The sequence below is a fragment of the Amblyomma mixtum genome, chromosome 7 (assembly GCF_055824585.1).
Source record: "Amblyomma mixtum isolate Tamu chromosome 7, ASM5582458v1, whole genome shotgun sequence".
Classification (NCBI taxonomy): Eukaryota; Metazoa; Arthropoda; class Arachnida; order Ixodida; family Ixodidae; genus Amblyomma; species Amblyomma mixtum.
The window spans coordinates 77,947,701-77,965,768 of NC_143018.1; the positions used below are offsets into that span (position 1 = coordinate 77,947,701).

Genomic DNA, 18,068 nt, shown 5'->3' on the forward strand with positions numbered 1-18,068 from the left:
TGAGAACAATTCCACACGGCTTCTTTTTGGTTGTGTACACTGTACGAATTCATGAACTGCTGCTTATGTCCGACGAGGACACGCTGCATTAGGGTGCATGGAAGGAGACCATAGCCACAACGTTAAGAATAATCCACGTATAGCGTCGCATTCAGTGTCCTTTGTTTTTAATGGAGATCCCAGAGTCAGTTGTTCGTTGGTAATCTGGCGGTATGCGCGCGTTGGGCTGGTTGAATGATTGCGCGATTCTCCAAAAACAAAAATATTGTCTGAATGTACAGAGTATACCTCTACTTCACCACTATAAACATCGAGCCCAGGAACGAGTTATACGGATATATAGAGTCAATAACAATGCGTATGACGACTAGTAGGCTTTTAACAGTGCAGGTGACCACGCAGCTAGTAGCAAATGTGCACTTTCTCAGCCTGCCCTCTCAATTATTTGTGCTTGACGCGTTATGTTAGTATTAACAGTCGTCTCAACAGATGCATATGATTACCGCTCTGCGAAGAGTAGCGTGCCCCAAAAAACTTCCCACGGGGAATTTTAAAGTCGGCATATTTCATGATTTTTTTCGCAAGGAGTATCCGCCAAGCCGACGAACCAACGAATGGTCCAGGGACAAAAGTCAACCATACAACCAGAATAATTTCTTCGGTCGTTTCACCATGTCCATCCTACTCTTCGGAGTAGTCGCCATTATCCTCATAGGCTCTTTGGTCGTCCTCTTCACATGGTCTGTTAGAAAGGTAAGTTTGTCCGTTCCAATACGGCGTCAGCCAGGGAGTGGGTGGGAGGATTGCACGCTTGCGCGAATATCAGGTAGAAAAAAAGGTGCAAGTTGTTATTGACTTTTCAAGCGAATATGGCGATGCAATTTTAAATATATGACGTTTTTTGTTCGTTCCTCTTTATGACTGGCTCGTAAACGACACCACGCCCCTAGTTCTGTCTTCAGCAATGGTTGTGACGCAGCTATGTCAAGGACCGGAAAGACGGACAGATACAAAGGCCCCGGAATGCAGACAGCTGCTGTTCCGAATTTAAACCTATTATGTAGGCGTTAAGGTTTACTTAATCCTACTGGTCTTCGAACGCAGCAGTATCACGAAACAAAAGTGACCCACAGGCAGCCCTTATTGGCGGAAGGTCCAGGTTACTACGGAAAAGAAATTCAGGGGGGCACTTTATTGACGTAAAGTGCGGTGAGGCGAAAGCCTTAAGCTTCGCCTGCAAGAGTGGAACGCGACAGCGTCTTGCAACGCTGCCAGGGAGTGCACAGAACGCCATCGCCCATTCGGTTCTCTGCCTTGCTCGTCGGTAAATTGGTTTTTGAGGAAAGGATATGTATCTGTCTCGCATATCTCGCTGGACACGTGAACCTCAAAGTAACGGGAAGGGAAGAAAATGGGAGTGAACGAAGACACCGTATTCACAAGACGCGCCTTTGTTCATTCCAAACCATCGAGCAGGCATGGCGGAGTGGTAGCATGCTCGTCTCGCACTCCAGGGACCGGGGTTCGATCCCCAAAAACCAGTTTAGCGACGAGCAAGGCGTAGAACCGAACGGGCTATGGCGTTCTATGGACTCCCTGGCAGCGTTGCAAGACGCTCTCGCGTTTCACTCTTAGAGATGCGAAGCCTAACATCTTAACAACGCACCAGTGACACAAGCAGCAACACTGCGCTTAAGGCTTCCGCTATACTTCCGCCTCACCGCACTTTAGGTCACCAAAGTGCCCCCCTGAATTTTTTTCTATCGCAGTCTGTGAAACTGGATTTTCAAGGATTTTCCTTTCGCAATCCCACTTCGCCTCCAACAAAGGGTGAAATTTATTAAGGCGGAAGCCTTTAATGCCTCATCGTTGTAAGCAGAAGTTGTCAACAGAAATGTCGCGCTTTTCAATTAGTCGAAACCGTCGTGACGTCACAGTGCGCGAATGTTCAAACGGGGTCAATTGTACTTTGGCTAGTAATCATGCAACCAATTAAAGGGATCGTATAGTATTGCTACGAGTAAGTGGGACTGAGTTTAGTTAATTGCTTAATTACCCAATTAGCCTAATTACCATTCCAGTCAGGCCAGATAAATAAATAAAACCGAGTAGGAAATTGGTCGAGTTCGGGAATCGAACGCGGGTCTCAGGAGTGCGAGAAGAGCATGCTAACCACTACGCCATGCCAGCTCGATGGTTTGGAATGAACCAAGGCGCGTCTAGAGAATACGGTGTCTTCGTTCACTCGCATCTTCCTCCCTTCAGGTTACAGCGAAGTTTAGGTGTCCACCCAGACGGACTCCCGAAAAGCATGTGATCATTACTTGGCGGGGGAGATCTCCCCCTTAGCTGCTTGCATTCTAAGACGGACTGCCACTGATCCAACACCGAAAAGAATCATTTGGGCTCCTGGCCATCAGGGCTTACGAGCTAATGAGGCCGCTGACGCGGCTGCCCCAGCGCTTATTCACCGGGCTCCTCATCCCAGCTCTTGTGGCTCGGAGACTAACCAGCCGCTGCTGCGATTCAAGGAAATAATAACGCATTATACCGACAACCACCGCCTTTTCCCGGCCCCTGCAAAGGGGCTGAGTAAGATGGAGGAGCGAACTTTAAGGCGCCTGCAGACAGGTACTCTACTCTGTCCTGCAATCTTAAAGCATTACGATCCTAACACGGATGGGCGATGCCCGCACTGTGGGGAGACCTGTGATATCTTCCACATGGTGTGGGCATGTACTCAAAATCCCCACCTCCCCCCTTCCCCTACCCCTTCCAGAGAGGCATGGGAGACTGCCCTCCTCAACTGCTCCTCGCTTAAGTCCCAAAGGGCTCTAGTGAAACGGGCGAGAGACGGGGAATTGTCATGCGGTGTCCCGGACTAGGGATGGTGGTGGTGGAAAACATTTATTTACACATGCACTACTGGAGCTATTGCATGAGCTGACCCAGAGGGGGGCCAGCCCTTACAAGTACTAGGTGGAGGTCCCTAGTTCGGGACCCCAGTGGCGTCGGCCGCCGCCCGGGCTCGCGCGACCAAGGCCCGTTGGGCCTGCAGGTCAGAGCAGCCGAGCAGGGTCGCCTCCCAGTCCTCCCGGGTTGGGTTGGGGTTAGGGGGGATAGCAGGGTTGGAGGGGCAGGCCCACACCATGTGGTAAATGTCCGAAGACTTCTCCGCACAGTGCGGACAGTTGCCCGAGAAAGAAGGGTCGAAGTGTTTGAGAGCTGCCGGGCACAGCAAAGTATTGGTATACAGGCGAAGCAAAAGCCGCTCCTCCGCCTTTGAGAGACCTTTACACGGGCGGGGATAAAGACCATGGCCAGATTGATAATGTAAAACAATGTCTTTAAAGGAGTAAGCGGGAGTGAATTCGAGTTCCTGATCGTCGGGGTCGGAGGGGAATGTCCGGTGAGAGAGCGCGCGGGCGGCGGCGTCAGCTGCCTCATTTCCCTCAAGGCCCATGTGAGCAGGAGCCCAAACGATACGCCGGTGCGCGGGGTCCCCGGTGTAGACGCTGTTTTGGAGAATGCAGTAGGCTAGATATGGTACCCAGCCCTGCTCGACGTTCCGACATGCCCCTCGCGAGTCGGAAATAATTGTTTTTGAATTGGAATCAGATGCAGCCAACGCAATGGCGACCTCCTCCGCGTGTGTTATGTCACGGGCTCGGAAAGTAAGGCCGTTCACTGTTTTGGATTGGTGGACGACTGCGGCCGTGTACCATCCCCCGTGGTGGGGGCCGGAGGCATCCACGTAGAATACGCCGGGTTTCGATCCATAGTGGCGGGCCAGGGCTTCCGCCCGCGCCAGGCGCCGGCCATTATGGTCTTCACGGTTCATGTTCGCGGGAAGAGGGCGCACGTGGAGGGCGCATCTCCACTGGGATGGAATACGTACGCGCTCTTCCATAAGAGTGGTGTGTTGGATGTGCAGTCGGGCAAGCAGGCGGCGACCCGACGATGTCTTTGAGAGACGTGTGTATTGGTTGGTCAAGTGGGCTTCCCGGAGCTCCCGAAATGTGTTCCCCATGCCCAGCCCCAGGAGGCGCTTGTTGGAGGTGTTCACGGGGAGGCCCAGAGCTCGCTTAATAATTTTGCGGAGGATGACTTCGAGTGAATCCTCGTCTTGCTTCCGTAGGTGGAGGTATGGAGTCGAATATAGAATTCGACTGGTTACAAATGCATGCGCCAGCCGCAAGGCGTCCTTACATCGTAACCCCCCGCGCTTGTTAGAAACCCGGCGGACCAAGCGGCCCACCTGGTCCCCCACCTGACGGAGTTTGGCCAATGTTGTTTCTGACCGTCTGTTTTGATGTATGAAGAGCCCCAGTACCCGGACTTCGATATTTTCAGGAATTGGACCTGTCTCAAGAGACAATGAAATTTTGGCTGTGCACTTTGGTGAGGGGCGTATGTGCACAAATTCAGACTTTTGGGTGGAGCATTGGAGGCCGCAGCGGCGAGCATAACGGTCCACTATGGTCGCCGCCTCCTGCAGGTTGGCCTCAATGTCTCCAAGGGAACCCTGTGTAGCCCACAGGGTGATGTCATCGGCGTACAGCGCATGCTGCACACCGGCGACAGCGCCCAGCTGGGCCGGTAGGCGCATCATAGCCAAATTGAACAACAGGGGAGACAGCACCGCGCCCTGGGGTGTACCCCTGGTTCCTAAATGAAAAGGGCCATGTTCTTTATCCTGGACTCGAATGTAAGATTGTACATTTTGCTAATCCTCTGAAGCTCGTCAGCGTTCAAGCACGAGGGAAAAAGCTCGCGACTGCACAAAGAGATTTGCAGGCTGGCCAACACGTGCAAAGTACGTGCAGAACTGGCTTTTTTTTTTTCAGGAGAAAGCGCGCTGCTCGCGCAGCTACTCAATGGGAGGGAGACCGGTTTGCCCGGACAATAGTGCGGAGTCGGCCGGAGAGGGCGCTTTTCAGTGGCGTCCGCAGCGCCCCCCTGCGAAGCTGCGGTCCCCTATAGAACCGAATGCGCGATGGCGTTCTATGGACTCCCTGGCAGCGTTGCAAGACGCTTTCGCGTTTCACTCCATCTTAACAACGCACCAGTGACACAAGCAGCAACACTGCGCTTAAGGCTTCCGCCTCACCGCACTTTAGGTCAACAAAGTGCCCCCCCCCCCCTGAATTTTTTGCCCTGGTATCTGTGATCTCAGTTTTGAGGAGATGATGGCACTTGCTTACGGTGACCGTCGCGTGTTCTTCAGCGAATAAGAAGCGGTCCTTGTAAGATCAAAGAAAAAAAATTGTTAGTCGAGTTGTATAGTTAAGTCTAATGCGAATTACGTGCGCTAGCACTTCGGTTTTCACTTCGGTTTCGGTGCTCTGATCCGTTGTTCACGAATGGAGGTTGTTCAGATATCGATAACGGGCTAATAATTCCCATATGTGTGAAATTGGTCATTCTCTACTTTATATTTCATGTATCACTTCGAATCCTGGTACCATTTAGGAGGTATGGTGCAGCGGTTAAGCGATGCGCCACTGCTCAGCTATAGCAGGTGCTGCCATCGGTGGGGCTCACTGTGATACGCATGTTGCTAAGCAACACCTTTTGTCTTGTACAAGGGAAACAGTGTAGCATGTAAATAAACAGTGGCTCATTCCATGCACTGAGATTCAGCTCGTGTTGTATGTTCCTCTCTTTACAAGAGAAGAAAGAAGTGCAAGTTTTTTGTTTTAAGTCGAGAAGGATTCTATGCTGCCGCAGTAACAACGCTTTTTTTTCAGCTTGCGCAGGAGAAGAGCTCACAACAATTGTTGAGTCTGACAGTCTTTGGGAATTTATTATAATACAGTTTAAAGGACTATACAGACACCTAATTTTGGTGGCATGTTTTCTTCTCTATAATGATGCGGAAGACACTATTGTGCATGAATGGCCATTGGTATTCGCCTACGGCTGCTAAATAATTTATAGTCGAATTTTTATGTCCCGTTGTTTCGGTTTCTACAGCCGAAAGATGGCTGTGACGCCAAATAGTGGTCATGTGTCACGCGAGGCATGAAGAAACTGTGATATAATCGCTGCTTCATCGTTTTAATTCAATACAGTGTTGAAGCCAACCTTCTTCAAGAGCCGGAATGGTAATGAATGCAGAAGCAGCGATTATAATTCTATGGTTTATGGGGTTTAACGTCCCAAACCGACTCAGGCTATGAGGGGCGCCGTAGTGGAGGGCTCCAGAAATTTCGACCATCTAGGGTTCTTTAACGAGCGATTGTATTGCAGTTTTTTCATGCCACACGTGACCTATAACCACACTTTGACGTCAGAGTCGTCGTCGTAGAAATATACCACATGGTAATCCATACTTGATAACGCCTCACGCATCATTACAAAGAAGGAAACATGCAGCTAATACGTCTATACTCTTTAAGAGAGCATGGTGCGGGGATAGTTGGTCCTGCATGTGAATAACACAGCGCGAAGTGTTGTGTGCCTTTTCTTCTGTCTCCGGTTCAGTTTTCGCTCTGGCTTCTTTCAAACCCATTAAAACACAGGCTTGCTGATTGCGAGGATCACGATATATACGGCGTAAATATTTCCCTACGCTTATTTTCTTTGTGAATGTTTTTCTTTGCAGACCATGTCCACAAAAATAGACCTCGGCCTTCGGAATAAAGGCGGTTTCGGTGACTTTGGCGAGCTTGGGTTCTTCGCGGGTGCCCCCGGTGTCGGCGGCTTGAAGGTCCCTCTTCCACTGGAAGCGGCTGCACCGACTAGCAATCAAGAGCTGACCAATGCGTCCCCGAAGAATGCTTCGTCGCTAATAGGTCCACCAACAACACTCCAGACAGCGAGGAGGATGCCTCCGAGGGCCAGGCGGTTGAAGCGCTCAAGAGTCGGGGCAGCCTCCTCTATGAACGTCCAACCATGTACGACAGACAGCTGTCGGAACCAGAGTGATTATTTGAAGAGTCTGCTGAACCTCTCCGCTAACCCGTGCCATGACTTCTACGACTACGTGTGTGGCAAATACCAGGGTCACCCGGATGGGCCTTACGCTCAGGTGATTTATAGTTACCTATTTTGGAGCATGTCATGGGTGCATCCAGGGGAACAGGGCATGCTACCTGTTTCTCACTGCTATTTTGTTCCTTCCCAATGTCTACTCTTGTTTCCGATGGCGTTGTATTAACCTGTGTTAGTCACTTTTTCATCTGATATCTGTTCATCGTCCTACTTAGTGTTCTTACTTTGGTCATTACAGCACCCAAATCAGATGTCTTACGCTATGAAACTTAGCCGTTCATTTCGAAAGCGACAGCCGCCTAGACGCAGGTCGCAATTCATGTACACCGTTCGCAGTCAATTCACGTTCACTCACTGCTTCACCTAAAAAGCTATCGCTTCACCAGTTGGACGCACATTTTGTGGATCAGGTGCTACGCTATATAAAGTGAGAATGCCGGTTCCTCTAATTCTCTATTCCCCGCCCAGTTGTTCCTATTGATAACGCACCATTGCGGCATAAAGAACAAGCGAAAGCCTCGCCGCGGCTGACGTTCGGTTGAAAAAGCAGGCTAGTGGCGCGTCCACACATGGGCATTTGGATTCAAGAGCGATCGAAATCCACCGCGTCGGAAAAAATTCCGGTGGAAAACCAGGAGAGACGCGGCTCTGTACGGCCTCAAAATTGTTCCAGGTAAAAAAACAGCATATCCACAGACATGCACGTCCTTCAAAACAAGGTAAAACTCAGCGAGTGCGGTCCTTATAATCTCGTACGGCTACACTCCGGCCAGCAATGCAGGCTCCTGGATACAAAATGCATGTATGCGAAAGGCGTCCAGCACACGTTCGACGTCCTGAATGCGGTGTCACTGGCTAACGGTGGTCTCATATTCAGCACCGGAAGGTTGGATGTGGGACCATAGAGTTTCTTACTATTACCCAGAGGGAAAGCTGGCGGCGCTGCACTTCAGCCACCATGGACGCTCAAAGCATCATGGGGCGGTGAGCTACTTGTTGCGGCACAGTCGTAATTTTTAGGGACCACGGAGTGGCATTACTAAGATGTTTCATTCCGAAAACGCTGCTCGTGTATGCGCAGACGACTTTCGCGCGAACGCAGTGTGCAAAAGCCATAGTAGTGAAAATGCAACAGCACATGACGCCAATAAAAGGTTTCACTTTTCTGAAATGCCATTAAAAAACTTCTTAGAGTGTCTAGGCAAAACATGTTTTTCAAACAAAAATTTTCTTTTGAAAGTGCGCTTGTTAGGCACAAAATATTAACTTTTGCAGTGTTTGATACTTGGCCAATAGGAAAGCTAGACATCTCTCATTTTGAGCAAACTTTGCATTTACATGCTTTTCTGATCGTTTGTTGCAATTTTCAAACAGGATACTGAATGTTAGGACATTTGTAGTTATCGAACAGCTTTATTTTTTGCATTATTTTTTGGTCAAAAGTTGTAGTTCTGCAGTAGGTAGCTCACCGCCCCATGATGCTTTGAGCGCCCATGGTGGCTGAAGTGGTCTCGAGGGGTCTTCATGCAAACTCCCATAGACGGGTTGTCAGCTTTCCCTCTAGGTAATAGTAAGAAACTCTATGTGTGGGACGGATAGGGGAAACATCTGTCACTTCTATATTTTTCAACGCGAGGCCGCTATTTTCTATCACGGCCGGGCCCCACGAAGCAGACTGCTCGTCAACACATGTGAGTAATTAGTCCGCACTACTTAAATTGAAGTCCGGTGTAACAGTCAACTCAGTGCACTTCTAAGAAGGTCAGTTACAGGAGAATTACTAGATGATTGCTAAGAGTTCTTCACCTGCAGGCAAAAGCTACACGTAAACCGAAAGGAGTTTATGCAGTTCACTAAAAGCACTTATTCTGGCGTACATCATTTCCGCGTTCACAGTGCTTAGCCCACAGGCGGCCTTAGAGTTCCTCAACTATGGGTCGAAGACCAACGGAGAGAAGCCCCACAGGGTTCGTTTTTTGTAAAAATAATTTCGTCGATATATTTCCGAGCATGGCCCGCTTTAATTGGCTGAATTGCTTGATACATACTTAGACTGGCATTGTATCTTTGAAAGGGAAATATGCTGTCTAGCCGGGTTGGTAAAATTAAGGGTATATGTAGGACACGTTCGCCAGGCGCCAAGTGAACGACGTTGCTTGCATGGGTGACCGAGTCACTCCTTGTGGACCTTTCGCCATTCAGAAGTCCTACACTTAAAATCTTCTTTACTTTTCACTTTAGTTTACTTTCAATCATTAAGTGCTTTTAGCATCTATGTTCCAGAAACTCAAGCAAAAGTGGTCAGAAAACCTTGGTGAATAAGAAACCAAACATAAAGCTGTCATTATCCAAGCACTTCCGAGCTTACCATAGAATTTACCATATTCGAATTCAAAGCGGCGCTCGAACCATCCCGTCACCAACATTGCAGCTTCATATTAGCGATGCCTTAGACCGCTTTGTCATTCAGCGCTCTGCATCTAACCGGAAGTCTCTCGCGCTCTTTGTTGTAAACTGTCGTCCTCGTCATATTTTATTCGTTCTTTCCGCGCTTTCAAATACGCAAGGCCATAATTTTTTCCCACCATGGCCGTGTAATTGAGTCGGTTTAGCCAACGTATAGGTTCCACTATGTCGCCAATGACCGCTGTACGTAGCCACACATTAAGGTGCGAAGGCGGCCAAACATGCCGATAAGGACAATGAAGGCCAGGTGACTGCTGAGGCGCGTAAAACCGCGAAAGCAGCGAGGGACACAGATTGCGCTGTCCATCACAAAACGCCGACACTGCTGAACGAGGCGGCATCTAAAGCACCAAAAGTTGCAAAAGAAGCCGAGTACACTCCCCACCTTACAGAGGAGGCTGATGGCGGAGGCTCTACAAGCCGCGAAAGAAACGAGAGAGACAATTCACACTGCCAAACTCCAATAACAGAAGCAGGCACTGATCAGTAGGTGAAAGCTCTTGTTGTTCTGGCTTACGCGAGTGTGGCTGCCACAAAGTGTGAGCTCTCCTGGAATGTGCTGAGCCTTTTCCGCCATGCATGTTTTGTGCCTCACAACGGCCTTACAGACTCCTACGATATGTGGTGCATGCATGCTTCCTGTATAAAACAGCTTCCGACATATTCGCCGGTTAAACGCGTATGCTTGCAGGGTTGGCCAAAAGTCCTCAGGCCACAGGGTCTCCTTTTGAGCAGTATAATCAGGCAGTTACGACACCCGCGGTGCTCATAATATCTGTAGAAGGTAAAAAAAGCATCGTTCTAACCTCTTACTACCTGAATAGCTTTATCGGCATATAGGATGTACCGAAGAAAGGCAGACCCTGTAGCCTGGGAACATTTGACCAACCCTGTACTTCATAGACAACACTAAATCATGTACTTAACTAAGGCCTCATTTAAAAAAAAAAAGCAGCTTTAAAAAGTGATACATTACAGACCGCTTCATTCTTTAGCCATCTTGCTACTTACGTTGCAAGCCTGTGCATTACCCATCCACGCAGGCCGAAAATGACCTACGAAGCGACACACTTTCTGCCCTCGCCGCTGAAAATGTGCCGGCCTACCGCCAAACTGCCTGGCAGAAAGCCGCGGGACTCTTCAAGGCCTGCCTTTTGATGGCTGATTCATCCAGCGACAAGGTAGGTGGCGACAAATATAAGAAGGCCGTCGACCTTGACGGATATATTCGGCGTCCCGCGATTGACGGCAATGAGCAGGGGTATATAGGCGAAGCGCTTCTTGATAGAAAAGAGTACATTAACAATCTGGTTTTCCCTCAGAGGTCTTCTTTCCCAGAACAGCCTGCTTGCAACTTCCGACCCCTCACTAGTTCTACGTTTCGCAGCCATCCATTCGACCACCTGGGGTTTTCAACGCGCACAGGCATCAGCAAGACGAGGGAAGCTTTGCGTTTCGCTGCCACTAAAGTTGCATTAAATGCCACAAAATGCGGAGATGTAGTACTCGACTATGAGGCGGGAACTTTGAAAACTGGGGGGATGCTGTATTCGCCTTTACGAGCAGAAAGCAGCAGCGTTATTGGGTCCCGTTCGCATCGGCTACTCATAAAAAACTCCTGGCGCAGTGGTACAGCGGTGAGGAGATGTTCCAAAGCCCCGGGAGGTGGCTGTGTCAAACAAAGCCACCACTGGGCTTTTTGCGACCCATGTTGCTCTGGCCACGCTCTCGTAAGGCTCGCTTTCAGTCGAATTAAATGGTGGCAACCTGCCACAGTCCCCAAGTTCTCGCCTGCCAACCTGGCAGGTGGCAGCTGACAGGTGGCATTTTTTTATTTTTCGTAGGTTTGTCGCTTACTGCCAAAGACGTCGATGACGACGCCGGCTTTTTCTTCTACACGGGGCACCTAATTTAACACTAAGGACGCCGCAGCGAGCTACGAGCAGGAAAATGCTGATGTAACACGGAGGACAGACAGTGGACTGTTACTAATGTTCCAAAGCGAGGGAGATGCAACAGGGGGCTACAGGGAGTCAGGTGCACGTAGGGGGTTAAAAAGTTTTCGAGGCTAAAGTGCCTGCAGCTAGCACATGGCAGGGCAGGTAGGAGGATGAAGCAAAAGGAAAAGAGCTCATCCCCCCCTCCCCGGCCCTCCGCACCACTACGTATCGCAACGCAGTTGAGCTGGAAAAGTTGGTGCACCTGTACGGCTGCCGCGGCCGGGATAAACACCGCCGGTCTTGCGCTCAGCACCCCGAACTCTGTAACTACTAGAAAACTTCTCCGAGGCCCCCTGTCATGGCATCCTTGATTACACACCTGCAGGTTTGATATGACACTCCCTTTATAGAAATGCAGCAGTGTGGTTACTGACTACTGCGCAGTGCTGTGGCCCGAAGCCGTATCCATAAGCATTTGGGGTGGTAAAAACTGAATAGACGTGACGCCATCTGATACGAGTTTCAGTTGGACGTGTATGTCTAACGCAGATGAGGAAGATGGAATGCGAAGCGAAAAGATGTGAAAATTGTGGACGTCCACAGTGGCGCGTCTACAATCGTGGACATAGCATCTTAATGCCGAAAATATCGAAGTGGCGTTTTCAGGCCTTCCTTTGCCGTTTTTTGGGGGCAAGTGTGGTATGAAATGGACTTATTGCTGTAAACCATGCTTCTACAAGGAAAAAGTTGGACCACTACAGCGCTGAAGCGTTATTCATGAAAATAGCCGATGTAGACGCAACGTTTTTAGATCCCTTTAAGTTTGCAAGCTCCCCCAGGCCGAGCCCGAGAAAGCGGCCCCCGTCCGCTTCCACTCACCACGCGGCGCTGCTGTCGCTGTCGGCCCGGAGCCGCCGGAGCGCTCGCGCTTGGCAGTTGCTGTGACAGCCTGTTCTCATCCGCGATAACATTGGGAGCGAACACGTCGAACTCAAATTTGCTGCACTTTTGTAGCTGTCACGTTGAAACTTCAGTCTCATGGTTAAATAAATGTTTCGCCTGGCTAGTAAGGGTGCGATAAAGCGCAGGGTGATGCCAGTTCGCAAAATACCAATCGTTTGCATTGCGCTTTATCGCATCGCGTTCGCGACGTTTAGCGCTATGCGTATGTTGGAGTAAAGCTATCAATATTTTTTCGGTAGAATGCACGAAACATCAATGAAAGGTTAAAACTAGCGATGTTCCACTTCTAGATCAGTCACGAAATTCCGCGCTATATTATCAACGAAGCACCGCACATACCAGCAGCATTTTGCACGTTCTTTAGAATGCCAATTTCAGTGAACACAACTATAAATGCAGACACACTTAGCTGGATGCAGGGAGGGAATAACTATAGAAGAGCTTTTTATTTGCAATGATCGCACAGACGGGAGCAGCGTCCTGCACTTTCATTTTTAGAATGTTGATTTCATTGAACACAGACAAGCATTAAATGCAGACACACTAAATCGGAAGCACGGAGGGAATGGCTACAGAAGGCGAGCTTTTTTATTTGCAATAACCTTTTCTCTGTTCTCCAGCCGACGGTTGTCTCTCGCATAGAAGTGCATGCGTTTCACTATGACAAAATGCAGCAGTTGGCATGTAAAAGTGGCCATATGCTCTGCACATCCAAGCCGAGCAAGGTTTTCCAATTGCAGCTCGTCTAGCACCTCCCAAAAAATGTCCCCAAAAACGGGACCTTCTTTCAAAGAATTCGAGATTGCTTAGTTTACAATGTTGGTAAACTCTAACATCTTTTTGGTGGGATGCTTTAAGCACCCTTGCTTGAAGCTTTTGTATACTGTAAGATAAGCGTCACTGCCAACAACTGGCACAGGAGAGCTGATATCTTCCATGCTGATACCTACTGGCTGCTCCAAATCAGGCGGCGGCGACGATGGCGTAGGCGCGAAGGGCCACGCTGGTCGGGCAAACAGCGTGGCGAGCGCCACCGCGCGGCAGGAAACGGGAAGGCGACAATCCGCGCACCGCAGCTTTCGAACTGAAAGGGATCTAAGAACGTTGTGTAGACGTACCTTCAAAGAAGGGCTGCCGACCTAGCAATGAAGGCCCAATGATGGTCGCAAAGAAGCCTCGCAACGTAGAGCCATTGCCGTCAAATACAGAGCGCTGTGACCAGTGCTTCAAGTCGCAGGGATCTCGTTTGGTCATGACCCCCCCCCGCCAATATTCACACGAGATCAAGACCCCCCTTGCTCAGATAGTAGCTTCTGCATGAATCCGATGCAACCAACCATTTTTTATTCTTGTCTGTGGTCGTCGGCACATTTCTTCTTTGTCATTATGAAAATTTCGCTGAAGTTTTTAGCAAGAATCGTTAACATGTTTTCTAAAACCCGATATGTAGAAAAATACAAAGTTGGCATCACAACTCAAGGGTTCGACAGAAACGGGAAACCCGTATCCTCATAACATGAGTCGGTCCAGAACAGACCGCTCAGATCCAAGGCTACACAACAACACGGGTAGACATAGGGATCATTTGTTTCAGGTCTGTGCCATAAATTAAGCTAGCAACGACCTAATAATTATTTCTTCTCTTTGTAAAAAAACATGTGTAAAACCGACCGCAAGCCGCTTTCTCTCTACCACTGCACCTGTGCTCGAATGACTACAGAGCCACTTCGATGGAGTCTGACTTTAAGCACTGGCTTTGCTGGAAGCAACCATTGGTCCCAAGTTCTGCACCTGCCGGATGCACAACAGTGCAGACGCGAAGGCTGCACATCGAAGAGCCGCGTTCGGTGCTGGTGATTCGGAATTTTCTTCTGGCGACTGTTTTTAAGTTTCTTAAGTCAAAAACTACAGAATAATTCTATGAAGCGTATATTCTCACAGCTATACAGTTATTCATGTCTAACGTTCAGTTACAGAAGGCAAGAATATATGCAGTACTTACGTTCATGTAGCAGCGTCTACAAATGTTAACGCTGATAAAATGTCCTGAAATATCAAAATTCTTGCGTATTTTTTTAAACTTCACTTTTGCTTAATGCAATGATTGTGACTTATGCAAAAAATTGTTTCCTCTCAGCAGATTTAATTGGCGCCTGAAGGGGTTTTTTAACAGAACTGAATTTATAGTTATAATGGAATTTGAATAGCGTAATAGAATATAATATAAACGTGATTTCAATGTTTTCGCATTAGTCGTACGTAATTTGTTTAAGTGCCCTGTGTATGTTTCAATTAGCTGCTTATTTGTAAACAGGGCATGAAACTTAGTGGGCAAACGAAGCCACGAATTTTTTTCCCTCTGTCGACGTGCTTGCTGCCGTTGTTGCCATTGCTGCTCCTTTAAGACACGTCCGCAGGTATCGGATAACTAGAGGATCAGGGCTGATCTAATCAAACATTTAGCATAGCGTGTACCACCTCCGCTATCGCTTACTGCGTACAGAGCACCGTCAGTACTCATGCATAGATCGCCCTGATGGTGCCAGGTGGCGCCGCATGCCGACCTGTTTGGGCCTGTTTGCACAGGGTGTCACACAATCTTAAAGGTACCCTGCGACGTAGATAAAGCATGGGGTCTTTATTCTTTGTATGCAGAGTAAGGGACATTGTGAATCTTGAACGCGCAATGAGATCACCGAAATCATAATATTTTATATTTTAATCTTCGCCAGAAATGCTTGTTTCGAGCCGATGGTGGCGCAACGCGGCGGCCATTTGCGGCAGCGGAAATGCGGTGGCATCCAGATAGGGCGCTGCCTTTCTCATTGGTTGGGCGTCCAGTTTGCATATTGTTCCTTTATACTTGCGAAATAGATCCAAAATATTATGTCTCTGAGTACTGAAAGCTTTTCGCATGCCACAAAAACTGGAAAGAAGCAGGGAAAGCGAACGAAAACTAACAAGAATACAGCTAGGGGCGACACTTTCCATTCCGCTTCAAACCTTCGTGGCGGCCAGCGCTGTTAAAAAAACGTTGGCTCAAACCAGAAAGCGCGCGCGTCGAGACCGGCCGTGACCATACCAAGACGGCAGCGAAAAAAAAAGCCAGTCGACACACCTTGCCCAAAATTGTGAAGAGAAAGGCCGGACAGGAGACGGGAGTCGAGTTTGGGGAGGAGGGGGCTACTGCCGACAGACTTCCAGTCCGACTAAGAAAGAAACTTCGGGGAGCTTCCTTTGCCCCGACAAAGCAACAACTGCATGCACGCTTCCGCTGCATGTGCTCTAGGCGCGGTTCTGATTGGTAGCGCCCAATCTCGGCACTGGGTGAGTGAAATGGGCAAGTGAAATGCGTTTTCGCCTGAGCTTTTCATTCTGAATTTTCAGAGCGGAATAACTTTCGTTTGCGTGCTCCGATTTCAATAATTCTTTTTGCTCTGGTCTCTGGAAAGCATGGCGAATCTATTTAATGATATTAACTGGTACTGAGGAAATCATCGCGGTGCCCCTTTAAGAAGTTAGCCCAGAAGGCTGGTGTTCGTCTCGTGTTTACCACTCCGCGTAAGCTTTCCAAATTGTGCAGGCTTGTTACCGAAGGGCACCCGCAGAGAACTAAGTTTCATGTGGGATCAACCACCAGACTAAGTTTGTTCCTTGTGCGATAGGTGTCGTGTATCGCATTCCCCTTAGCTGCGGCCGGATTTATGTGGGCCAGATGGGGAATTGTGTGAACGAAAGGTTGCGCGAAGACGCTTCGTCGCTATGGACAGGTCATGGTTCGAACCTGCCCCAGAACTGCAAAAAATGTAAGGACTGCGAGGGAGGCTGTCTGCCCAACTTGGATGCGACAAGCACCATCGGGCGCGGAAGAAAAAGCGTGGATAGAGAGATGTTGGAGGCCTCGCACGTAATCGCCGGAGCTAACGACTTGTGTGTCAGTTCCACTTCGGTGTTTTTGCTGGAAAAACAACCTAAGTTCCCCGGTATCTGATGGCAGAAGTGGTAGCGCCTTCATGAAGTTTTCGCCTTTCGTATGTGCTGATTGTGTGCTTCGGTCACCCCAGGGGTATAGGTTTCTTTGTTCTAATTCTTGTCTTATGTATATATATGTGTTTTTTTTCCTCTGGGTTTAGTCTTTATGTCTATCGTGCAGCTACGTCACGTTTTTATTTGGGTTTTTATCTTGTTTACACGTGCTGAATTTCCTGGCGCATGCTCACAGAGTGAGAGGTGTTCCTTCGACCATGCATCAGTTGCTAGTGCGCTCCTGACCTGTCCGTTCTGCCTGTGTTCTCCGTGTTTTTCTGTGCGCCGTTCTTTGATGGATCCTAACCAACTAGCCCAACTTTCTGCTTTACAAACCATCACACAAGCGTAATCTTCGCAGCTTGAAGATTTGAAGTCATGGATGATGTCGCTGAACCTCAACCTCCTGAATTTGCACACCACTCCGTTGGTCGACCCTGTGGACATGACGGTGCGCCTGGCGATCGAGATCGGCGTTGCCCCCGTCTTTGACTTCTGGTTCTTTGACGACACATTCCACGAAGGAAAACGGGCAGTGAAGGTGGGTGTGTGGCCATGGTTTTCATTCAGTGCTATGCACCGGTTTGTGGAGCACCTCGCCAAGTGGCCATACAGACAAGGGAGAGTAACCTACTCGAGGGTCTGTGGGGTCCACTCTGCTTAGATTGCTCCCTTCCCACTGCGATAGGTTCTTAACCAAAGTTACGCGCATCAAGGAGAGCAGATGCACGCAGTCGAATTAACGTCGAATATTTGAACTCGTATAGAGTAAACTTTTCATCGAACTCCATGATCTTATTATGATGCTAATTGTATATTAATGACGCAGTCGAACAAAGCGCTAGTACTTCACTTCGGAGAAAAGGTTCTTCAGCTCTTACGCTGCCTAAGGGAGAAGGAACTGCCGCTGATGCTGTGGATGATTTCCCCTGGCAAGGCAGTGGCCCGAGGAGTCAAGTGCTCGGGTCAGATGAGGCGGCTAGGCGTAAGAATGTACGGAAAAAAAAATTGAACTTCTTCCCCAAAGCATGCTCTTTGAGCAGTGTTTCAGGCAGAGAGCAAACATGACTCTTCGGACTGTCAGACTGCCTCATGAAGTGGTAAGGGTAGAAAAAGATTCCTGTAACCCTTCGGAGAGGTGCTTGTCTTGATCTACTGTGTGGAAAGGCCCAAAGCGGTGCAGTACGCTGCAGAAGTCTTGCGAAAGCTCGAGACATTTAAAGTCTTCGCTGCCTGAGCAATGCCAATACTTTGGAGAAATGATTTTAGCGAAGTCCTCAGCAGAATCTTCGCAAATTTTTCAGATCAGGAACTTCTACTACATCACATATTTTTTTCCGCATTGCCAAGGCGCGACATGCGTTCCTTTGTAGCCATCTTGGTTTTCTTCGTGTGCTTCCTCGCAGTGATGCCGTATGGTATTATTCAAGCCTCGCTAAAGCGTGCTAACCGCAGTAAAGCTTAGATCGCTGATGATATGGGTCGCTTTGCGTTGAGAAAGAGGCCCAGGCTCTACGCCGAAGGAACTTGTACTCGAGACCTCTTTTTAATGGGTGGTACGATCAACGTACTTTATATTTATGCACGTAGAGCATTCCTACAGTATTAACGAAATGGTGGCAGCTATCGTAATTAGGCTTAATATGAGGTACAAGCTTAAGGTAGTGCAGGCCTACG

General features: G+C 48.8%; 1 protein-coding gene across 1 annotated transcript in view; it reads left to right on the forward strand.

Moving 5' to 3' along the window:
- The first annotated feature begins 672 nt into the window (after positions 1 to 672).
- The window catches only part of LOC149336569 (neprilysin-1-like), a 49,474-nt gene continuing 32,078 nt past the window's right edge, over positions 673 to 18,068 (forward strand). Inside the window, exons 1-4 of the mRNA XM_089554176.1 lie at positions 673 to 753; positions 6,608 to 7,033; positions 10,506 to 10,643; positions 16,753 to 16,932. Coding sequence (XP_089410302.1) covers positions 673 to 753; positions 6,608 to 7,033; positions 10,506 to 10,643; positions 16,753 to 16,932 — 825 coding nt within the window. The remainder of the gene's footprint in view (positions 754 to 6,607; positions 7,034 to 10,505; positions 10,644 to 16,752; positions 16,933 to 18,068) is intronic.